This window comes from Trichechus manatus, unplaced genomic scaffold (assembly GCF_000243295.1).
Source record: "Trichechus manatus latirostris isolate Lorelei unplaced genomic scaffold, TriManLat1.0 scaffold00099, whole genome shotgun sequence".
In the NCBI taxonomy this organism is placed as follows: domain Eukaryota; kingdom Metazoa; phylum Chordata; class Mammalia; order Sirenia; family Trichechidae; genus Trichechus; species Trichechus manatus.
Genome location: NW_004444035.1, coordinates 5316923 through 5341740, shown reverse-complemented (window position 1 = coordinate 5341740; position 24818 = coordinate 5316923). Strand labels below are relative to the sequence as shown.

The 24818-nt window shown below is 40.9% G+C and overlaps 2 protein-coding genes across 4 annotated transcripts in view; one reads left to right on the top strand and one right to left on the bottom strand.

Moving 5' to 3' along the window:
* Positions 1 to 292: 292 nt before the first annotated feature.
* CNOT7 (CCR4-NOT transcription complex subunit 7) lies at positions 293 to 22147 on the bottom strand. Of its 2 annotated transcripts, XM_023737226.1 has the most exons (8): positions 21923 to 22112; positions 20263 to 20473; positions 17989 to 18182; positions 8212 to 8373; positions 5660 to 5804; positions 3271 to 3372; positions 3081 to 3191; positions 846 to 1932 (listed from the first exon to the last, which is right to left on the bottom strand). In XM_023737226.1, exons 2-8 carry the CDS (start codon positions 20377 to 20379, stop codon positions 1804 to 1806), a joined length of 960 nt encoding a protein of 319 aa, XP_023592994.1. In that variant the 5' UTR covers positions 20380 to 20473; positions 21923 to 22112; the 3' UTR covers positions 846 to 1803. The 2 variants fall into 2 exon arrangements, with proteins under 2 accessions (XP_004382841.1, XP_023592994.1); XM_004382784.3 differs by lacking the exon at positions 3271 to 3372 and having other exon boundaries at positions 293 to 1932; positions 21923 to 22147.
* Positions 22148 to 22209: 62 nt separating this feature from the next.
* The window catches only part of VPS37A (VPS37A subunit of ESCRT-I), a 32987-nt gene continuing 30378 nt past the window's right edge, over positions 22210 to 24818 (top strand). Inside the window, exon 1 of one of the 2 annotated variants that reach the window (XM_023737225.1) lies at positions 22210 to 22607. In XM_023737225.1, coding sequence (XP_023592993.1) covers positions 22483 to 22607 — 125 coding nt within the window. In that variant the 5' untranslated portion in view covers positions 22210 to 22482. The remainder of the gene's footprint in view (positions 22608 to 24818) is intronic. The other variant, XM_004382783.2, reaches the window with a different exon arrangement.

The window sequence follows — 24818 nt, the reverse complement described above, 5'->3', positions numbered from 1 at the left end:
AGAAGCCATACGTAGTTATACAAAATGCATTTACTCTGTCAGTCTTTCAGAATAAATGCATTCTTGGAAAGGAGATACATACCAATTCTTAACACCTTGTTGAGGTATTCCTAAGGGGCAAGAGGCAGCCAACACTGTTGAAATGCCAAAGGCTCAGACTTGTTTTTCAGTTAAGACTAAATATCAGCTAGTTAATGAAGGAAGTTACTGAGTCCTATTCAGTTGCACAAATACAAACAGAATATCCCCCAAATAAATATTGCTAAACAAAATCACCAGTCATCAACATACATATAAGAAAACATTTCTGAAGCCTTTATTTACAAAAACTTTAAAAACAAATACCCTCTATTTTGCAAATAATATTTTGTTTAAAAAGGACCACCCAGTTACAGCATTGTAATATCATGACTCAAGAATGTACAAGGGGAACGAACCAATGTGGCTGGCATTTGGAGGTCTGCTAATATTACTGATCGAGGTGTAGAGAACACACATCACAGCCTGCAGTCCATCATTTCAGGGTAGTTAATGGCTACCAAAACATCTTCCTACACATGCTCTGGTCTGGTCACATTTTCTGCATGTCTAAATAGTTCACAGTCTCTTTTGTCAATATATATAAAATAGATTGCAAAGATATACACAAAAAAAATAAACAAGCATTACACTCCTCAGGTAATTTTATTAGCGCTCTCTCTCTCTCTCTATATATATATATACTTTGTATTTTGTTGTTTTGCACCAAATCTCACCGTTATTTATCTTTGTAGCAACCAGGAAAGTACAATGTTTGTCTTCTAATTTAATTTGGTACAAGATACCTAAAGGCTTCCTATCTTTGGACTTTAATGAAATTGATTTGTGGAATCAACAAATCAAGAGCATCATAAGTATGGCTATAAAATAAAAAAATAAGGGTAAACAGTGATGGAATAAACGAGGCAGATCAAGGGGTGTGTGCTATCATAAAATAACCGTGGCTTCAACGTCTTGGCTACCAGTTTCCTGGCAGGAACTCAAACTCCAATCACGAGGGATTTTTCCTGAAGGGTGTAAAGCTGGTTTGAAAAGTCTTCAGTCACAGAGCAGCCTACACATGCCAAGGAGAAACTGACAGACGGTAGGTGTGCGTGCAAGAGTCAACACTACACACAGAAACAGCAGTTACTAAGTTCCTCAGTAGTTTCTTTTGTCTTTTTTGTTAGTCTTGATGGATCAACAGTTTGCACAATGAATGTGCTATATTCCGTGGGACAAAAACAAGTAAATACTGTGTGAAGTGGGCAGATGGTCATTTTTTTCCAGCTAAGAGCAAGGGAAACCGAAATTTCTGATAAAACAGAGGATGTGAGTCAGAGTCACTCTCTAAAGTGCAAAATTGATGGTCCACAATCTCCAACAGCTAAAACTCCTGTAGGATGGCAGGGAGAGATACGGAACAGGGAAATAAATTACAGTCAGTGCTAGTTAATTTAGGAGAGGGGAAAACAAACCAAGCCCAAGTCAGTCAAGTTTATCGAAATAGTCAATACGACGGAGCTTTCCCCACTTTCTGTCACACACGCTTGCTACCAAGTGTATTAAGGCAGGGCCACATCAGCCTGAATGCTCTTCTATTTATTCAGATCTGAGATAGGAAAGGTCATACTGAGTACTGAAAGGCAGAAAATGAAACGGGCTACGGAAGGGAAAATTAAGGTACTGTCTCTTGTCTGAGGGGTTCAACCAGAGATAAAACCTATATACAAGCATGTGTGAAGCTCAAGTAAAATAAAATCCAAACAGAAGGGCTAGTCCGTGTCATGACTGCGTGTGGGCTTCCTCTTCGTAGGCATTCCCAGTGCCGTTCTGCACATAGGAGGAACCAGAACCAAGGCCATACAAGTGACCACAGTATTTGGCATCATCAATGTGATCTTCAAAGAACATCTAAAAAGGAATTTTTTGGGGAAAAAGAAAGATAATTTTAACCAAAAGAAACCACTTATAGTAACTTACACTCCAGCAATGTTACGTTCTGACAGTTCATTAACCATGATACGGCTCTTGTTGGGGGCGTTCCTCTGAGCTCACACATTTAAGGTCAAGGAGTAAGACTGACGTCTTCAAGTAGAGAGCTCAAAAGAAATTAAAAAACAAAAGACTACGAAAAAAATGTATAGACCAGTTTTATGAGAATTTGTAATCACGGAAAAATGGCATTTTTATCCCAACAGTTCAACAATATTCAACAGTTTTAAGAGTAAATGACAATAGCCAAGGATGGCAGGAAAAACAAAGTTTAGGTTTATAAGTTGCCTTGAATCTATGTGCGAGGCTCCTTGGCTAAAAATAACCAAACCATTCAATATGTTCTGGGCGGTAAAATCTGAACATTTATGCTAGGTTAGTCCTTGAAGAAGCCAAGAAAAATGAAGATAACAAAACAATGCCAGAGAATTTACCATTAACTGAACAATTAAGGCATTTTAAGAGATGCAAAGCTAAAAATTCAAAAGGTGGTTTTAATTCTCTAATGCAGCACTGGGAAGTACCAAAAAAAAAAAAACTTGTCATGAAGGTACAGTCTGAATCACTTCTGAACTAATTAATACCACTTGGTAAAAGTACTATTTATGCTTTCTATTATTTCATAATCTAAATTTTTGATTCTATAAAGAGCTTAGTCTTTCATTTCTTTCTAAACTGCATTTTAAGATGATTTATTTTTTAACAAGTTCTGGGGGGTGCAAACAGTTAACACTGAATAACAGAAAGGTTGGAGGTATGACTCCACCCAGAGGCGCCTCAGAAGAAAGATCTGGTGATCTACTTCCCAAAAATTCAACCAGTGAAAACCTATGGAGCACAGTTCTACTGACACACGAGGTCGCCGTGAGTCAGAATCAACATGACAACTGGCATTTTGGATGTTTAATTTCTGAACACCTTCATTCAGGTGTGGTGGATATGACCTATCTGGCACCTCTAATTATAGTTCACTTAGTATGTATTTACTGTCCAGAAACTTCTGCTAGAGATAAAATTTCTAATGTTCTAAAGACATAACTGAAAAAAAGGCACTGATGTCTTCATACTTCTCTCATTTTGAAAAAAGCCATTCCTGTGAGCAGTGAATCCGATCCCGCCTGATGCTGCGGTCCTATCCGTTCCAGCTCCAGCTGCTCAGCAACCTCCTGTAACCCACCCTGGAAGAAACAAAACCTGCCATCAGGACAGACAGAGAGAGAGAGTGCCATCCCTGAATCCACAAATCACACAACTCACCAATACATAAACAGGCCTTAGTACATAAAGATAGGCCTTATGAAGACGGGGAAAGACCAGAGAATGTGTATCACTGATGGATTTGTTGAATGTGGGAAAAGTCTGTAATGTAACAGAAAATGAGATTTTAACTGGGCAAATTCAATCTTCATCATATGTTTAAGGGATGTAACAGGCAAATTACTTTCCTACTAACCTAAAGATACGGGGGCAACAAATTATATCATACACAAGGTAACATTCATCAAGTACATTCATGGTCTATACACCCATTAATCGGTTTTGCAGTTTCTAAACTTAAACTTCCCACCAATCCAACTATTTTACATCTAAATAATTTTTATAAAACAAAGCCATTATGAGTAAGCAAATCATTAAGAATTCACTAACTGCTTAACTATGGTTTTGTTACTTAAAAAAACCCATACAACTCTTCAGAAGGTTCTGCTAAAATCTGCCTATGTTAACAGCACTAGGATTAAAAAAGAAAGAGACAGTGAAGGAAAGAGAAAAAGAATTGAGAGAGGAAAAAAGAAGGAAAGGAGGAGGGAACAGAGAGAAAAAGGAGGGCAGAACAAAGAAGAAAAATACACAAAACAAATTCTCCAAACGGTTACAGCCTCTACTAGCGAGCTAACCCTTCTACATAGCAGCTTGAAATACTGCTTTGCACAGCAGTGGCTTCTGTGCTAAAAATAGCAGGAGGCTTAGGTCTCATTAGCAACTGCTTAGGAGAGCAGAATAGGGTCATACGGTATGGTTGACTACTGGCTAAAAAGCACCTTTATCATTGACCTAAATTTTAACACAGCAATGCACTTTGAGCATATTCAGAATATCTGATATACCTAGAAATTTCCCAATAATACACATCTAAACCAAACCTACTGCCATCGAGTCTATTCCAACTTATAGTCATAGCGACCCTAAAGGACAGAGTAGAACTGCCACATAGGGTTCCCAAGGCCATAATCTTTACAAGAGCAGGCTGTCACATCTTTCTCCTGCAGAGTGGCTGGTGGGCTCGAACTGCCGACCTTTTGGTCAGCAGCCAAGTGCTTTAACCACTACACCACCAGGGCTCCTCAGTATACATACAATGAGCAATAACTTGGTTCTTTGTTCCTGAAAACTGTTGTTATAAGGACATGTCCATTCTAAAAAGCATGTCCAAAGCCAGGTTACAACATGCTGGCCCCGGGTCCTCAGCGTGCACTACTCTCATTGACTGGGCTGAGTTTCTGGAGCGGTAAGGACATCCTACTCATGTTTACTTGAGTCACAGCTGCAAGAGTCTCCTCAACCTGCACACGATTCTGCTGCTCTTAGCTGCTACAAACACAAAGAAACCTTCCTTTAAATTCCCCTGGTTCCATGCTGACCAGGTTGGATGAGAGGCAAACAAACGTTGGCCAAAAGATCACTTCTCTTATGATTTTCGGTTCAGCTGTTAAAAGCAAGTTTCCTTATTCAAGTCCTAAGTTGTTTATTTCTGCTTAAAGGCAAAGCTCTTGAAGTCCCTGCCATCTCCTAAAAGTACAACCTTATCTGCACTTCTGAAACCTGGTAAGGAAAAAGTAGACCAACCCTGGTTTCAATGGAAAAAGAACTGGCAATGTAGGTCTATGAAACAACCATTTTGCTAAAATATTTTGTTGTTGTTGCTATATTTTAAATACACACAGAGCTGAAAACAACAACAAAACACACTTGTATTCCCTCTCTGAAGGAGTACTTTTCCCTATTAAGAGACCTTCCTTTGGCAAGAATTAGTATTTAGAAGTAAAGAACTATCACACCCGCCAAGCAGCGGCAGAAGGTCAGCCACTGTCTGGGCAGGGCCTACACTTACTGCTTACCACAAACAAGCCGACTCTGTTAAGCCGGGGGAATCCAGTTAGCTGTGCGATTTAATCCTGGAAACACTCTTCTGTAACCAAAGCCAACAAAACAGCCTCTAGTGAAGGGAAGCTGAAGGGAAAACGCTCTTCAGCACACTAACTAAAAACAGCTGCCGCCCCGGCCTCCTCAGATCTGATCTGGTGGAGACAGACCACGTGTTTACTGGGAGAGAGAGAACCCACACTTTTGTGCAGGTCCATCTCACTAACGCTCCCAGTTCTGTCCTGGTTCATGGTTTTCAGTCTGGAAAATTTGACCCTTGGTTTGAATTTTGTGGAAAACTTATCCTGGCAATATATACTGAAGCTTTGAAAAAAGGATGTTGTTTTCTTATGCATGAAAAAGAATCAAAAGACCAGCTACTGTAACTGCATTTAATATTAAACTAAAAAATGGGGTTTGAAACAGCATTCCATTCTAGGATCTCACGTCAGTCACTCAGTCTGAATAGTGTGCTGATGACAGAAAATGCCACTCGGAACCTTACTTTGAGATTTTTGCAGCTCTTCATGAGGTACTTCACATCATAAATCACAGGAAAAAACAACCGAAGGATCTCAAAGAAGTCAAGTTCTTCTTCAGGCAAGTTAGAGTTGGTCAGGATTTTTATTAAATAGCCAAAGTCATAACCACTGCAAAAGGAGAGGAACACATAAATATTATAAAGACAAAAAAAAAAAAAAAAATTCTGATACAAATTCTGAGCGAGTCATGCCAGGAGATCAACCACAACACCAATACAAGAACAGAACAGGACAAAAATGCTTCGTTGTAATGGAAAATGACATCCTACAGACAGTGCTAAGAACTTGTTACTTTAATTTCATCATTCAGAGACAGCGATATACAGATCTATTCTACCATCCCAAGCCTGCAGGAACGAAAATACCAATCTGCTGGTCCTTTAACAGAGAACACCTTCAGAAGAATATCAAATTTCCCATAAATGGAAATGGAGAAATAAAGATGAATGCAAAGTGTCAAAAATCTCAAAAAACAGCAAAAGAATTGGCATTCTGAAAACAAAAATTATGCAAATTTTCTCATCTTTACATAAAGTGATCGTATACTTCAAAAGTCCAAAGATTAAATTCCCTAACAAAGTTTTTTCACTTCCCCTAAGTGACTTTCTTAGTAAGTTCTCTCTTCCCTGGCTAATCTTCCCACCTCAGCATGGCTCCCCAAAGTGTATCAGGGATAAGAACGCTGCGCACGAAAGAAGGGAAGGTAGTAAACGCCGAGAACCGCCGTCCTAGAAAACAGAATACAAACCCCACGCTCTCAGCATCTCCTACCTCTACCACCTGGCCTCTCCACAATCTTACATCCCACCCCCGTGCTACAATTACACATCATTTTCTCCATCCACCTCTTCTTCTAGGACCTCTTCCAGGAAGCCTTCCGTGGAGAGCCCAGCTCCCAGGGATTTCTTCCGTGGCACAAGCTGTTTTCTTGTACTACCTTTTAAAGTGTACAGCTTTCTCCATTAGTTTAAAGGGCAGCGATCACATTTTAAAAATATATTTTCTTCCGTAAAAGTACTTGGAACTGATATTTTATAACAGATGCTATTAACATATGTTTTGGGGGATACAAAATGAAATTTGTGTTTAACGTTCAGGATATTTACTTTTAGTAGACCAAAATCTTATAGCTTGACAAACATTCACACATACAGGTTGGACTTAAGACTCTAAGCTGTAAGAAGACATGAACCCTGCCTGTTTTTGTTCATCTTAATACCCCCAGTGCCTACCACACCGTATTTGTTGAGTGCATTTTTCGACTGAAAGAACATGCCATATATAATAAAAGCACAGGAAAATGTTTTCCAGTTCTTTTGTATCTACTTTTGAGTAAAAATAACCCAAACATTTTTCTCAGATTAACGGACTTAAGTCTCATCTCTTGAGGTACTGGCTCAAGGGGAGAGCAGGGAGAAAAGATGGTTGGTGAGAATCAGTACACTCAGTACCTCCCACGCACAGTGCCTGCTCAGCGTTGCAGGAGAGTTTACACCACCCACAGTCCTGCACTATCATCGCTCCACAGACCAGAGGTGGGGACTCACATGTAAAATAAATTTGAAGTAAATTTAAAATAGATGTGAGTACGAGAGCATTAACACCTGTGTAATACGATGCTTTAATATAACGTAACAAAAGGCCAAATAAAATCATGCCCAAGGCCACTCTTAGCCCCTGCTCTGCTGGCTTAGTTCAGTTCACTTAAGAAAAGTCCTTCTCTCAGCTTGGAAGTGATTTCCTTTCTAGAAAAAATCTATTTTAGAATAATAATAATTAAAAATCTACCACTTATTAATAACTTACTGTGAGCAAAGCATTTTCCTAGATGCTTTCAATGTATCAGTGATCATTACAACCAGCCTGTAAAATACCTGCTGTAAGTGATGCTTCCCGAACACCCTGTTACAGGAAAGAACCCGCCTCCACACACCCACCCCCAGCATTTCTCACCTACCTTGGCTGTTTTATTTTTCTCCATAGTATGGATATCACTAGCTAACAAAGCACAATACAACATTTATCATTTTTAAAAACTGGCTTGCCCCAACCTGCCAAAATGTAAATTCCCGGAGGACAAAGACTGTAGTCTTTCTCGACAGTTCAGTCCTTAACACAGTGCCTGGTATGTGGTGGACACGTAATAAGATCTTTTAAATGAATGGTTTCCCTTCCAAAAAATATTTAAAAAAGAAAAAGGAAAAAGCTAAGGCTTAGAGATGTTAAATAACTCTAGGTATTACCAATTCCAAATGGCACTGCCAGATTTAAACCTAGGGCATTCTCTTTCTCCAGCCTGTACTCGTTCCACTATGCAACACTGCCTGTGACAGGCCAGGATGGATCCCAAATCATTCAGTTAACCTTCAAGTAGACAAACGTTGGCCTTGCAGAATTAGAAAAGCTATACTGCAGCCAGTTCCTTCTAGAACCGGACTGCTGCCGCGGTGACACAGGCAAGTATGAAGCAGGTACGAGACGGTGACACAGAGGCACTTCCATGTGGCCTTTTTACCTATGAAATGACAACCACTTGACCCCTTCACAGAGGACCACTCCCGACGTCATGAGGAGTTCTGCAAAGTACTGGGTCTCAATTCCTTCCTCCTCGTGCTTTTTAAACTGGATACCGGATGTTGTCAGCAGCTCTATAGAGTCTTGGGCATACATGTCCTCCCTGGCAGGAGAGAGAGAGAGACAGCATTCAGAAGTGCCCAACTTCAAACAGACTGTGCTTCCCACTTCCACCCACAACGACAGTGCCAGAGACAACAAGACACAGGATCTCTTCCAAAGACTTACATATATGCAAAGAATATATGATTTCAATATCAAGGCCATTTTTTCAGGAAAGTATTCAATCCTTAAATTATCATTCAAAGAAGTCCAATGATGAGATTTTGAAGATTAGCCGTTCACATGTTAAATAAGCTGGGTTTGAAAAAAGGGTCTTCTGCTCACCAGGCACTACCGCCAGAGTGACAGACCAGTTCTTTCCTGGGCTCTGAGGCTCAGCAGCCACTTGAACGCTGCCGGACGGCACCGCAGAGCCAGCTGTGAGGGCCTGTATCACCCGCCGTGCTCTCTGCAGCACCAGGAAGAGACTAAATGGAAGCGTTGGATGTGGCCTAGTAAAACTACATTCCATCTTATAGGAAAAGGAGACGCCTCCTCTGACAAATGAGGAGCCTTTCAGATGGCTCCAATCAGAAGTGCTTAAAATTAAGGACTCCGCTGTGATGGCTATAATTTCTCCTTCCAACAATCCTAATCCTAAAAGATTACCTCCCGAAATCAAGCCAGGAAATCTAGGTACCACCAATCCTTCAAGATTTCCCTGAAGTCAAAAAGAAAGCCACATCTAATTTCCAAGCACAAATACACAAGTATCCAAAATATTAAATTTAAAAAAAGTTATCAAAATGCAAGTTATGTTTCTGAGAATGAAAAAACACTCTGTGATTGGCCATTGGATTTAACTTATTTACTTTTTTAAATTGTAAGATTTACCAGTTTCACCATGGAACAAATAACAAAATTCTATTAAAAGCCTTAACAAGACTAATTAAACCAAAACGTACATTTTATTTGGGCCAAAAATTACTCCTACGGCGTATTCCCTGGAAATCAGTTTACTTTTAAATGTCTTAAAAAAACTGCAAAGCTGGTAACTGAAGTACTAAAAACAGAGGAAAACTGCAACAATCACTTTCAGTCAAATTCTGCCCTGGAAAACCCTTTAAGATGCCACACTGGGATACCTGAATGACTTCAATAAAAGTTTCCTCTGTTAAACAACACACTTTTGGCCTTACTGTACCAAAAACATGTACCTTTAACAACTAGATCTCACTCAGCAGGTCCAGAGGCTCCCATTGAGAAGCATGCTTTAGCAACAACCAACCAAGTAAAGGCTCAACAGAGTATGTCTCCGGTATCACATTACTTCTGGGCCATATGTCACTTTAGCGTATTTTCACTCTCCCAATCAGAATGGAAGCTTCAAGAGAGCAGTGATTTTTGTTTTGCTGAATGTTATGTCACTAGATCAAAATATATATATATAGAATGAACTAAGTGGAATAGTGAAGTGCTGCACTTTTTAAGTCAGTATTCCCCAAACCTTCCCTCTGATAACAAATACCCGGACAGCTTACCAAAAACACCAGCTCCCAGGTTCCATACCCAAACCTACTGGATCACAATCTACATGAGAGATTAGGCAGCATACTCCAGGGGTTTTACAATCAAGGAAGTTTGGTAAACAAAGATATGTGTGTATATAAACTCTTACTTCTTTCTCTTTTTCTCCTATATACTTCACGTTGCTCCATTCAGACACGTTAATGTACTCACAGTTAAATTTCACTGGACTGAATGTTTTACAATTTGGAACCAAGCCCATGCTTTACAATACCCACCTCACTAGCTTTCTACTCTGCCTCCCCACCCTCAAAAATACTAGCAAATGTAGAAAAACAATGTTAAAATACGCTAGCCCCAAAAAGGAATCTAAATACTGTTTAGTTAAAATTTAACAATAGCTGCAGGTGCTGGGTTGGTTTATGGATTGTAAGATTAATTTGTTTAAAACAGTAATGAACAATAATCTCTCCCAACACTAAAGATCAACTATTTAAGGTAGCAAAATGTCCAGTTACGATAAGTGAACATGAATGAACATCATGTACAAACCTCTACAAGAGGGTTTAAAAAAAAGGCAGAGACTCATACTATCCTTCTCAGGTAATGTGAGGACACTGATTTAGCCAGATATGCTAAATCAGTAAAGGTACTGAAAGTACCTCTATCTACAAATATAAACCTACTCTACACAAACTCACACTTCTAAACATGAAGTTTAAAGATTTTACAAAATCTGGAAACGTTTTCAACCAAAACCAAACCTGTTGCTCAAATCATTCCTGGCTCAATACAAAGAAAAAAAAAAAAAACCCAAAACAAAAAACCTAAATTCATTGCCATCGCATCCATTCAGACTCACGGTGACCCCATGTGTCACAGAGTAGATTACAGAGTTAATTGGCTGTAACCTTTACGGAAGCAAATCGCCAGGGCCTTTCTTGTGTGGCACCTCTGGGTAGGTTCAAACCACCAACCTTTAGGTTAGTAGTCAAGCGTAAACCATTTATGCCACCTGGGAACCTCAGCTCATCACACAGACACCACCAATTGTAACTATTCTTTCAACAAGCTGCCTACTCTCACACGCTTATGTTTGTAAATAAAATTAGTCTTCTTAAGAATGTAAACTCCTGCATATTTTAAGTTATGCTGAAAACCACTGATAAAGGCAAATAAGCCTCTATACGGATTATCATAAATACACAGATGTTTACTAAACTTAGTATTTATTTTTATTCTACTTTAGATGAAGGTTTACAGATCAGTTAGTACACATATTGTTTTGTGACACTGGTTAACAACCCCATGACATGTCAACACTCTCCCCTTCTGGACCCTGGGTTCCCTGTTACCAGATTTCCTGTCCCCTCCTGCCTTCTCGTCCTTGCCCCTGGGCTGGTGTGCCTCTTTAGTCTTGTTTTGTTTTATGGGCCTGTCTAATCTTTGGCCAAAGGGTGAACCTCAGGAGTGACTTCATTACTGAGCTAAAAGAGTGTCTGGGGGCCATACTCTCAGGGTTTCCCCAGTCTGTCAGGCCAGTAAGTGTGGTCTTTTTTTGTGAATTAGAAATTTGTTCTACATTCTTCTCCAGCTCTGTCTGGGACCCTTTATTATGATCCCTGTCAGAGCAGTCAGTGGTGATAGCTGGGCACCATCTAGTTGTACTGGACTCAGTCTGGTGGAGGCCGTTAAACTTAATATTTAATAAACTCAAACAGACAAGAAAAATACAAAGATGTTCAAGAAATATGCAAAGGTTACGAAAAACAAAACCTATTGCTGTCGAGTCGATTCTGACTCACAGCGACCCGACAGGTTAACGAGAGAAAAATGATTCATAAACTTAAAAAAAATTTACTAGGTATCAGGAAAGCAAATCAAAATGGAATATTCTCACAAGTCAAAATAGCAAACTTTTGAAAACATGCTAGTATTTGGTATTTATACGGGTGAACAAGAGATAGCCATTTTCAATCTGTAAAGAGCATGTTTCAGAAAGAAATGTCAACCTCATTTCCCTCATCTCCTTCCTCCTTTCCTCCATCTCGATATGTCTGTATATAACATATCAAGAACCTCAAAAATACCCGTATCCTTTGAATAAATAAGATAAATAAAGCCTAAAAATATTTCACATCTTTGATTTAGATCTCCGCTTCTAATAACATAAATGGTGGACGGAGATTTATATCAAGAGGCGCCCGTTATTTTAAGAGCAAAAGTAATAAAACTAAATTTAAAAAGCAGACAGCCTAAATGTCCAACCACATTAAACAGTCAAGAATGTGCTGGTCTATCCAGGAGCACAAAGTATAGATATTCATTACCAAGAGCTGTTCATAACATGCTCACCATGTAACACGTAAATGGTATATTCATAATGCAAACAAAAGAATATATAGTTAAAAAACTACGAGAAGTGCTAGGAAACTGTAATAAGGCATCTGTTTAGATTTTTCTGTATTTTCTACAAGAATCATGCCACTTTTATAAACAGGAAAAAAAAAAGAAAAACTGTGAAATGTTTTCTATGTGACAATCTCAGGCTATTATGGTCTTAACTTTCTTGTCATTTCTTGTTCAAAATTCACAGACCTTGAGTTGGTATTTGGTTCTTTGATGAGTCCAAACTGGCTAACTGGACAGTGTTTAACTCACCAATAACCCTTAGGAGCCAAATGGATGATGAGCTAGAGGAAATACAGAGCAATAGAATTATACCAGCATTCTTGAGAACATGCAGCATAGCTGCAGCCATACCAAAACATCTAGCAACAGTGGACTGATTTCAGTCTTAGAACAGGTCATGTAAAGGAATACTAAGTAATAATTAGAAATAAGACTATACGACATATGGAAAGATTTTAGAAATGCACTAAATTTGTGTGAAAAAAGCTCAATATAAAATAACAGATAATACGAAAATATGATTTTATTTTTACACAAAAAGGTATAGGACTATAACTAATTTTACAATAAGATAAAAAATCACAGAGATTGTAAAAATGGCATGACAGCATCCTCAGACCTTCTCTAAGTTCACAAGGGGGGGGTGGGGATCACCAATTCTTATGAGGTGGAAGTCAGACACGCCTCCTCTCTCCTACCCTTCTACCAATTCTGACACCAGCCGTCCCTCCTAGGGCGCACTCCACTCTGCTGGTTCGATTAAGTTGTTGCAATGGCCACACAGAGCTCACAGACCATACTCACAGATACGGGGGTTACCAGGGAAGTAACAGATTACAATTCAGGATCAGCAATGACTCAGGATACAGTTCTTCAATCAGAACAGCTTTCCAGCTGTGCCTGCAGGTAGGCCTCTCCCCTTAGCCCCTCAGCCTGACCTCTGCCCTGTTCTGTCAAGAGTTACAAAGCTCTTTAGCTCCACCAGTAAGTGCCTGGGAACACCCCACTCCGGTGTTTGCTATGTCTTGTTAGGTCCACTACGTCCCGTTCTCTGATGGGGATTTCTGAACTCTTTGTTGTAACCTTATGGCACCACAGACATATGCCACTGATGTTGCCCAAACAGACACTGTGCGGCGCATGACTGAATTTGGAAGATAATCCGTTAAAAAAGCTCTAGCATTAAAAACGCGTTTTCAAACACAATCCAAAATTAAACTAACTTTAAAAACTTCAAATAGCATTTTACACGCTCCAATTTATACTGGATATCTTAGGTTAACAAGCATAAAACTAAAATTTATTAAGAGAAGAAAACTGGTTGCCTGGAACTCAAACCCAGGATACATAACAGTACACCTACTTTCCCCTAATACTATCCGACAACGGAGCCCTGGTGGTGCAGTGGTTAAGAGCTCAGGCTGCTAACCAAATGGTCCGCAGTTGGAATCCACCAGTGGCTCCTTGGAAACCCTACGGGGTGGTTCTACTGTCCTATAGGGTCACTATGAGTCAGAGTCAACTCGAGGGCACACAATAAGGTGACAACAGCATTACAATAGTACCTTGTCCTATGGGCACACCCTCCCCGTGGGCGGCCCCCGCCTGGAACCTGCAGCCCCTCCCTTCACTCCCCCTCTTGCTTTGAAGGCACCCAGGTGGTGGGCAAGTGGCACTTGCGTCAGCGGAGCCACCCCCGGCCCAGCCGGTGTACCGCCCTATTTCTGAGGACGACCAGCCAGCAGCCCACGGAATGGCTCTGTACTCCTTCGAGCAGAGCGAGGGCGAGCGTGTGACCCCTGCCCAACCGAAAGGGCTGGGGCCGGGGAGGTTGGGGCAAGAAATCTCAAGTATTTCGCATAGTCGATTTTCACAAAACGACCTAGTCTCTGGAACCTAACTACGTCAATAAGTGAAGAGTGGGTGTACTTAAAAAGAAAGCAAGTAAGAAAGCCTTCCACTAAAGTTCTCTTATAAATTAATGAAGTAAAAAGTTTCAAGATGAGCGGAGGAAACGGCTGTAGAAGAGGTGCCCACCAAAAGCTATGAAAAGTGGTGCACCATCCGTATTTCCTGATATGCACTGCTCGGGGATAAGCTGTGTCACGACAGGCAAGGCCCGAAGGAGGTGCTGAAAACCCAGGGGTATGTCACTACCTACCCACTAGTTCATCCCACCTACATTCTACATTTAGCTATTACTGCAAAGGGTTATGTGCTCTAAAATATTGTTTTAAGCTATTTATGTAAAATACCTTTGTTTGCCATTTACCACAAGGAATTTTAACATGTGCCTTCCTATACAAAGGTAGGTACTAACCTACCATCAGTATTTACTAAGTTACTGTTCTACTAAAAGCACCACATCATTTCCAAGTTGTTTTCTAGTGTTTAGCAATCCAAATAGGCTGTTTTTCTACTGGATATTGTCCTACAACAATTGGATAAGCCAGTCAGGTGGTCAAGCAATACTCAGAATCCGGGGATCAGAATATCTGTTCATCCTTCTCTTCATCAATTAATCGTCCATTCCACAGGAAGCAAAATTCCAATTTATCAGTGCAAACTTATTTTAACTTCCATCTCCTCACCTAAAGAGTAAACTGCCTCTCCTAGAGCCTTATTCCCATCTGTCTTTCCCTACGGAAGTACCATTTTTCATTTTTCAAATTCAAAAACAGAAGAATGATAAATAAGACAGAAAATTTACAATTCTTTTTAGGCCTGGTACTCCACAAAATCTTTTCTCTAATGCTTACAGTTTGAAGTTCCAAACCACTCGTCTGTAATTACCAATTGTCTACTCTACAAATTCTAACTTTCTGCATGGTTAAAAAACTCAGATAATCTTTCCCCCTTTCTGTGTGGTCTCTTAATTACCATCCTCAGCAACTCCATTTCACACCCAGGAAAGTATCTCACCATTTATAGCTTCACACTCATCTCCAACAGTCAGCAAGCACCAAAACAGTCACTTCCTGAATTCTGTCAAGAAAATCAACCGATGACAGGACATTCTGCCAAATCCAAGATTTCTCACTTGGAACCTTTCTTCTGACACCACAAGTTCTTTACCAGTCACCTCTGCCTCTAGTTATTACACGCAGACATTCTTGTTTTAATTAGTCTAGCCTTTCTCTTCCCGTAGCACACTATGTTTTCTTTTCTCACCTTAGAGTTCTTTTATACAAATAACATTCCTGAAATAGCAGCTCACTCCCTTATTACCAACTCCACTGCTTCAATTCTGTTCTAGTATCGCTCTTCCACAAGTTCTGCTCTTGCTCTTAAGCATAGCTGGAGAAACTTACATTAAAATAGCAAAGATCTGACTGATGATAAATTCAGATGTTCAGTTACCACCCGGGCCTCATCTTGATTTGGCTTATCATTTCTAGCTCAAGGGTGATAGCTGCAGACCTCTTCCTTTAAGCCTCAGATAATGTTCTTCTCCTCTGTTCACTTTCAGCAGATGGCCTCACCCTATGTTTGCTTTACAAAGAAATACCAGATCATCAACACGCCTGCCTTTAGATCTACTCATCCCTCTTAAGTTCTTCTTTTAATCTCAAAGACAGCTCTCCTGATCACCAAAGCTAATCTCTACCAATGCTTTAGATGCTATTTCATGCCATTTTTTTTCAAAGGACTCCTGGAGGGTAAAGTCACATCATCTTCAATAATTCATTAACCGACAACTGTAATCTTTACAGAAGCAGACTCTACATCTTCCTCTTGGGGAGCAGCTGGTGGGTTCGAACCAAGGACCTTTCGTTTAGCAGCCAAGCGCTTAGCCACCGCCACCAGGGCTTTTAACCTTCCAATATGCCTGTACAAAACTACCGCAATCACCGTATTTGAGAGCCTCTTGATTTTTTTGTTAGTTCTCATCCTCTTCAACTTGTCAGTGGAATTCTGTCCATAGCTTCCTTTTCTTCTTCAATATTCTCGTCAATATTCTACTTCAATTTTCACGGACCTATCAACTCCAAATTCACTTTGGAGAAAATCCCCGTACACTAAGGCAGTGTCTAACAATTCTAATTCTTGGACTTTAGACCACAGACAGCAGATAGAAAAGTTCTGGGAACACTAAGATGTAACAACCACGACCAACTTTGCACACCACTACGTCCCCAGTGCCTAACACAGCGGCTGCCATACTCTAGGCACCCAGGAAGAAAATCAATATTCAACTTTCTTCAAAATTTCCAAAGTTCTGGAAACTTCCTGTCGTACACTCTCTCTCTCTCCACATCAGACAGTACCAGTTCTATCTTCCAACTGACTTTTTCTATTTAATGTTTTTTCACTATATCCTTCTCCCTTGGTAATAAAACTAGAGGAGTCCTCTATGTATAAGAAAAAATAAACATGTTTCAAAGATTGTACTAGCCCAACAGTTGTCACCAGGACAAAAATGTTTCAGAAAAGGAAACGGTTAATTTCACAAAAGCTGAGACACTAGCTGGTCACCCCCTCCTTCATGTGCTGAGATCACAACAGCGTCTTAGTTAAAACATTTATATACTCTAATGATTAGCTTGAAGAAAGGAACACAGAACAAGTGAAATGGTAAAGAACTCGTTAAGCAAAGGGTTGTCTTTTGGAAAAGGACAGAAGGAGACTTTCACTGTTACAGGGCTGTAGTACTTATTTGAACGGACAGGAGTACGTTTAACCCTGTACAAGGCTGAGGGGGTAAGATACTAAACCCAACAGAGTAACTGGAGTCAGGATAAACACAATGCAGTTACAAGCCACACTGCTGCACCACTGACCCCACAATCCTCTGACGTCATCAGTCCTGCTTTTCATTCGATCTTATATGCTACACAGCATACAATCAACACAAAAACGGCAGGTTCTTTGGTTTCACTAACATTACTTATCCTATAGCTTGGTTTACTATTTTTCAAACCAGACATTATATACCACACAACACATACGCACAGGTTACCAAGTAGGACGCTGTAATATTGTAACTTACAACATATTAAATATCTTACTTCCCCAACATAAGTCTGTCCTTGTCCCCAAACACCCTAAACCTCCCTCAGCTATTAGACCACTCCTACCATTGACAGAGAAGAATTACAACTAAGGAAACTGGGTTTTTGCTCAGGGTTAGGGTTAAAATTCTGATTTGTGCAGAGAGGTAAAAGGAACAGAAGACTTAAAGACACTATTACTTCTCCCACATCTAAGAGGTTTGTGGACTGACCTGGGAACACACCAATACATAACGCTGCTTCAAAAGGAAAAGTACACCCAAGTTTCCAAGAAATGAGAAACGTCTTAGCACCTGAAAATATCATCTACTCATAAAATAGAGTGTGACTGTAATGATAAGCTCTTCACAAGACGGATATACATAAAAAAGTATACATTTTAAGTTACAATACAAAATTTGAAAGTAAAACTAATGCCGTAAAATTGTTTTTCTATCAGAGTATTTTAAATACCGCAAATTTTCCAAATTTCTAAAAAAAGTGGTAGCTATATTCTAAAACACCTCTAAAATTCAAAAAGTATATGATTTTAAGACAGTCTTCCTTTATTCTAATTTTTATTGATCCATAATAAAAAAGAAACGAAACCTTCTAAAATTTTTGGTTTGATACATATTCCTAGGATATCTACACCAAACTAAACTATAGGATCATACTTTAGAGAAATAAACTCCTGAAATTAAACTGAAAAAACAAAGTTTGGGCTGTATTTATTTTCCACTTACGTCAAATTAAATTTAAAATTAAACTGCCACGTTGAAGTTCCTGGAGGGTATTCTCCTTGCTCATTCATGAATGTCAGTCCTAGCTGAATTATCTTTAACAAGTCTACATTACACCGCAATAGCTGGTACTGATAGTCGGCGTTGCTCCTGAACTCGCCAATGGGCCTTGCAACCACACCTGGAAACTCCGTGTCCTGTAAAATAGTTTTAAGACTCATTATTTACTAAACAGGAACAACCACAATTCACAAATTCCTAGAATAATTCATTTTTGGTGCAAGTCAAAGAATCTTGTTACAAGTGATATTGTACACATTTATATTCAAGTGCCTCCTAAAAAATTGCAACTAGGAAAAGAACTGCTTTTTAGAATCATAAAACTCTTTCAATATGAATAACTTTATTTTACTTTAAATACTATATCAATAAAATTATCTATTTATAAGACACAGCTGATGATGTAATAGTCTATACCCAGGAAGGGAAAAGAATTATAACTCATTTCTCCCGAGGCCTATGTTCAACTACGTTCATATTACTCCAGTGCTAAAACCCAGGTTTATTATTAAAAGGAACTGGTTAAAAAGCAGAGTAGAAAATCCACTGTACTTTCCAACTGCATTTCTGAGATAAGGTCTATTAAACAACAAAACCTTCCAAGAAAAGTATCACTAGCCTCCTAAATTCTTCAGCCAAGACAATACTCTCTGTATCCTCCAAAGAATGCATGCTGTCAAGAATTTCATGCCACCCACTCATTCCACAGGACATTACCACTTCTCCAATGTTGCCACTGCTTATTATCTAAGAAATAAATGACCACTACGAATGTCCCATGGATAAGAAAATAACTTCAAATTCTAATTATGAATAAGTATACCTTTATTAAAGAGCCCTGGTGGTGCAGTGGCTAAGTGCTCGGCTGCTAATCAAAAGGTTGGTGGTTCGAACCTATCAGCTGTTCCACAGGAGAAAAGACTTGGTGATGTCCCCCCTTCAAAGATTTACAGCCTAGGAAACACTACGGGGCAGTTTCACTTGACAGGACACAACGCAACCCTTATTAAGTAGAACATCAGTTACATACACACAAATCTTCAAATTTCAACCATTCAACTTGCTCCTCCACAAAGAAAAGGGATTTATTTTTATTTACCTATTTCTACTAAAACTATTGAAAAAATGATATATCAGCTCAATATCAGAATTCAAACTAGGGCTAAGAACAGAAAATATGAAGTCACTATCAAAAAGTTAAGAAATTAAAACTTCTCCAAATTCGGTCCAATTAAAAAACCACTTTGTGTATGCTGTATGTGCTTTGCTAGATGTTGGGGGGAAGGATGACTAAGCCATTAACCTCGAAGCTTCATGCAGCGAATGATCCACTGAAGACAAAAAACAGTGCAGTATCTACCACAGATATACACGGTTCAATAGTACCAAAGAAAAACAACAGGGCAGGAGACAGTCTAGGCAAACGGACTAGCATGCACAACAACAGAGAATCTTAACAGCACAGTGTGTTCATGGAGCTCCAGTGATAATTAAAAAAAAAACCTAGACCAATTAATGTTTCACTGGGAGATCTGACTTGTTTGTTTGAAAAAGACATTGGGGAGCTCCCTGGCTTCTGAAAGCTGCTCTGTGCGATCAGCTAGGCCTTTGTGTTGCTAAGGGCAGACCTAGTATGTGGGTAGGCCCTAATAATCTCCTGTTGAATTTAAACAATTTTATAGAACTGCAGCATCAGACAAGGACACTCTGTAATCAAGTCTGAGCACAGACAAAAACACAGACATTGCTCAGACCACAAAAATGACCAGTCCTGGGTAATACGAATAACTGCCGCTTCTTTACAGCTTTAGTCTCACTCTCGTCTTCCTGGTTCTAGGTAAGCTTTATTAAGATACCCAGAATAGAATTACCCCCGCCTCCTGACAGCATCCAATCCAGGGCAAAGCCCTATTTCCTTAAACTGTCCCTAAAACCACCTACCACACTCTGGAATCCTAAAAGTCCTTTCTAACACCTTCTTAGGTAAACGCCTCAGGGTTTTCTATGGTATGTATTTTCCCTCACTGCAGGGAGTAATAAACCCAACTTGTCAAACTGTGTTCCTGGTGGTCTCTGGCTGGAGGGCATTAACAAATTTTTCTTCTCATGGTTAAATTAGTCCCTAAAACGCAACCAGAAGAGTTGAATTCAAGACGTTTTCAAAGCTCTCTTCTCCCTTTTATAAGAAGCGTTTTAAAGATTTGGTCACGGGCATACCATCGCAACGTAATTATATTTTCGGATAACTTGACGAATTTTCTTCATCTCTTCATCCAAGTTGCAAGCCCAAACTTCACAGATTCTTTGGCTATGATCTACAGTTGCTGCTGGCATAGTGAGGACACAGGGGGTCTAGACGCCAAGCATCAAAATGTTATACTTGATTGAAGATTTGTTTCATAAAATACTTTATCCTTTATTTGTGAACCTGTCAAAAGAAAAATCAAAGTGAAAAACCAGTTATATTAAAAACTGGACTCACAGAATAAGAGTTGGTAGAGACCTGACAGACTGTTTACTCAAAGCCTCGGATTCATAAGAAAGTCAAAGTTTAGCAAGTGACTTATCTAAGATCACACAGCTAATCTGTGGAAAAGCCAGGGCTATGACACAGGTTTCCTGGTTCTAATTTCAGTGATTTTTAAAAAGTTTTATATATACTGATCATTTTAAAAAAAAAATCCCCTAATTAAAGACTGCTCTAAATTTAACTCGCTTTCTAAATAAAACCTTATGAAGTGATCCATTTTCAGATAAAAATGAAAAGTTAAATACTGACAGACTGACAAGATAACATGTTATAAGGGCAAAGATACTGTCTGTTTCTATTCTTAACATTCAGAATTTGACTTGATTACAGAACTGGCATTTATTCATGCCAGACTGTAGGAGGAAGAAATTTAAAAGTTTCAAAGCCTGTTCTTTTTGAGAAATAAGTAACAGATAGCCACGGAAACTGTCCAAATGTCTGTAACTGCTAATAAAGGCAAAAGTGTGCATTTAAAATTGTGTCTCTAATTTCCTAAAAACTGGTGCATTTGCCCCAGTTACCAATTACACATCTCACGTTTCTGAACCGTAAACACAGGTTCATGGTATATAACAATTAATTGGATAGACAGACCAACTTTTTGATTTTTGGGCAAGGAAATTCCAAATGCGCCTATATTTTTCACGCAAAAACAAGGATAAAAGAGGAAGGTCTTGTGACCCCTTCTGAACTCTGCAGAGTCACAAAAGTAATCTCAAGCGCCCTAAGAACAGAAACCCAAAGAGATCTAGCTAGAAGACCTCTCCTTTATCACTTCCCTTCCCCATCCCGCTAAACACACACAGACACTTTGGAAAGACCCCTTAGTTTAACATTCTTCCATCTCTCTCTATAGCAGTTCCAGAATCCCCGAAGAAACAGCAGAGGACTTCTCATGACTGGAGATAGCATCCTGACTCCAGAGAAACAGGACTGCACCGAGGCATTCCAGTCATAGATAACTCTCTTCCCCAGCAGAGAACTAGTGCAAAGGTGATGATAATCATTTACTAGCGCCAGACTGACTCCCAAGCATTGCTGTGGGAGGGGATAAGAGGAGCTGCGAACCCAGGCCACCGCCCTCCACTCCCAATTTCCGCCCCACAACATCGAAGCCCCAGGTACAGTACAAAGCCTTTACGTCATCATTCAGCGCTACCACCGTGACATACCCCAACCCCACTTACCCTCCCCACTACACATACACCCGCCGCCAAGCTCTTTCCTCCGCCAGCCTCGCTCCAGCTGGCGCCATCGCGCACCCTCTCCGGATCCTCATCGTTCCCGCCCCCTTTCTACTTCCCCAACCTGCCCCTCCCCCCGGTCTGCGGCAGACGCAAAAACTACTTGTGTCGCTGAGCTCGCGCTCCTCCTCCTCCTCCTCGCCATAGAGACAGCACCCGGCGGCGGTGGCGGTCGCGGTAGCGGCGGCGGCAGCGGGTGCCCCATAGACACCTCTCGCCCAGCAAGGGGAAAAGGGGAGCCGGAGCTGCGCCGCACCGCCCTGCGCCGTCGCTTCTTGCACGTCCTGAGGGGGGCGCTGGATGATGACGTGACACGCAGAGTGGGCGGAGCGCGCACGAGGGGGCGGGGCACGCAGGAGCCGGCGGCTGGGGCGGCCGAGCCTCTGGCGGTCGGACTTCCTGAGTCGCTCACGGGACGACTGGGTCCGGACACCGGAGCTGCGGGTTTCTGGCGGCGAACTCCCTCTTCCATCCGCACGCAGGCACAGCGTGCCCCGCAGGTGCCGGGACCCCGAGGCGTGTGCTTAGACAAGACGCGGCCTCAGCGTTTGGGCCCTGGGCTCCCGCCCGCGCCGCAGTCGGCGGAGAACGGCCGGGCTGAGCAGCTGCGAGAAGCAGCCGGAGCCTTCTAGAAAGGCCCTCGGGCCCGGGGACCCGAGGAGGATGAGCTGGCTCTTCCCGCTGACCAAGAGCGCTTCCTCCTCCGCGGCTGGGTCCCCCGGTGGCCTCACCAGCCTGCAGCAGCAGAAGCAGCGCCTGATCGAGTCCCTTCGGAGCTCCCACTCCAGGTGACTGGCGGCCGCCTGTCGGTCCCGAGGAGGACGTGGGCGGGGGGCGGGCTGTCCTGACCACCCTCGGCTCCTCCGGCCGCTCTGGCGGGCCTCCCTTCGTCCCGGCCCCCGGCTCAGTCTCCTGTCCTGAGCCCTGTTTACTCCCTGCGTCCCACCCTCCCTTTCCGCTGCCCCAGCTCTGCGCAGCTCTTCTGACGGTGACTCATCGCTGCCCACTGCCTTCGCTCGCCGTCCCTTTCCCGTTTCACTTGCCTTTCCCCCGCTTCCCCGCTAACCTTCCCTTTGCCCGCCTGATTGCTGCCTCGGCAGAGTTGTTAAATTCTGAACTTGGCTAAAGGCAGTCGTGAAAAGCCATCCCTAGGTTTCACAAAGCGCGGAAGATAAAGTGTTGCACATCAAAGGAAAGGAACGCCAACATTTTCATCTGTCAGTCCTGCTCGTCTGGGAGTGACACACTCAGTTCTCCTTGTCCTGCTCCAGCGACTTCTCCCCATTCGGCGGCGGCGCTGCTGTCTCTACACGTCCCGCTTTATTTTTCTTGTCCCCGCTCAGGTGTTGCTTTCTGTTCAGCTTGATTTTTCGGTGGTCTTCCTGTGGGTTTCTCGTTTTCAGCGTGGTCAGATTAGAGATACTTGACAATTCAGTTTCAACTTTTTACAGTAAACTGGTTTTCTGCAGGCTTGTGTATTGCAAATGTCTGTAGCCCCTAATGGAGCCGTGGTGGTGCAGTGGTTAAGAGCTCTGCTGTTAACCAAAGGCCGACAGTTCGAATCCACCAGCCGCCACTTGGAAACCCTATGGGGCAGTTCTACTCTGTTCTATAGGGTCGCTGTGAGTCGGCATCGACTCGATGGCCACGGGTTTTTACAGGTAGCATCTAATGGTTTTCAGAAGTGAGAACTGCTTCTTTACATTGTGAATTATACAAGCGTATTAAGTTTCACAGCATGTATTTTAATGTAAAGATGTCAACGTCGTTCAACTCTACTCCTCTTTTGAGATATTCTTTTCATACATGTCCTGAGATAATAAAATTGAGTAATTCCTGTTGAGCAAACTTGTTGGTGATGAGCAAACCGTAGGAGCCGTTTTACCTGTTACAGTTTAATAATGCTTTCCCAACGAGTAAATTACAGCCTAGAGTCGTTTTAAATCAGATATGTTGTTAAAAGAAAAACTCATGGCAAAGTTGGTTTGGTTAAAACGAGGCCTGTTGTTGACTGAATTCAGGTGTGTTTTGACTGTCTCGGTTGTGTTGCTTGTTCAGAACTTCCAAAAGGTGAAAATTTGTAGTATTGAACAGAAAAGAGGAGCAGGCTATTTGATTTGCTGGTGGCTTCCTTTTTGTAAAATTAAGTTCACAAAGTTCTTAAAAGTCCATCAGAATTCAAGTTCTGTACTAACCTGTAAAAGCTACTCCTCCAAGATATGCTTAAAAAATAAGAGGACATATTTGTAACCAACATAACAAAAGTATGTCCTCTTAGATGTTATCGCCTTGGAGTATATACGATTAAAACTACTACCAAAACATTTGTCAGAACCACACCTGTGGAGTTAGTTGCTTTAAGCCTTTACAGAGTATTCTGTAGTATATTCTGTTAAATATTGTCAGTGCTGACAAATTTTTGTTCTTTGAGGTTGGAGTTGAATATTTGAAATACCCTTCAAAGTCCCTTGCTACTAAAGCTGGTAAATAAAGAAAGTGATTGATCTGAAATTTATTTTGCTTCCCAGCTAAAAAGAGATTCTAATGTAGGAATTCTTAATCTAGAGAGTCCTGAAATTGGCTTAAGAGGATCCATAAATACCCTGAATCGAATGTAGAAAGGTTCCCATTATATATACGTTGTATTTTGAGCTGGAAATTATGCACATATAATTAGACATGTGACATTGTTTATAAATTTGTAGTGTTATGAACATAAAACTAAGTATTTGATTTCTTTAAGTTCTTTAATAAAAAATACTTGAAGTTTTATTTAGTTTAAATCTTTTGCATTTACAAATTATACTTGGATAATTCTGGTAATATTTAAGTAGTTCGTGAAGTTGAAATGTCTAGGAATGGGGTTGTGCCAGAAAAAAAGTGCCATCCACCCATTCTAGTTAAGTCCACCCTTTTACCTAATGATGTGCATTTGGAGCCTTGATGGTGCAGTGGTTAAGAGCTGCAGCTGCTAATCAAAAGGTCAGCAGTTTGAATAC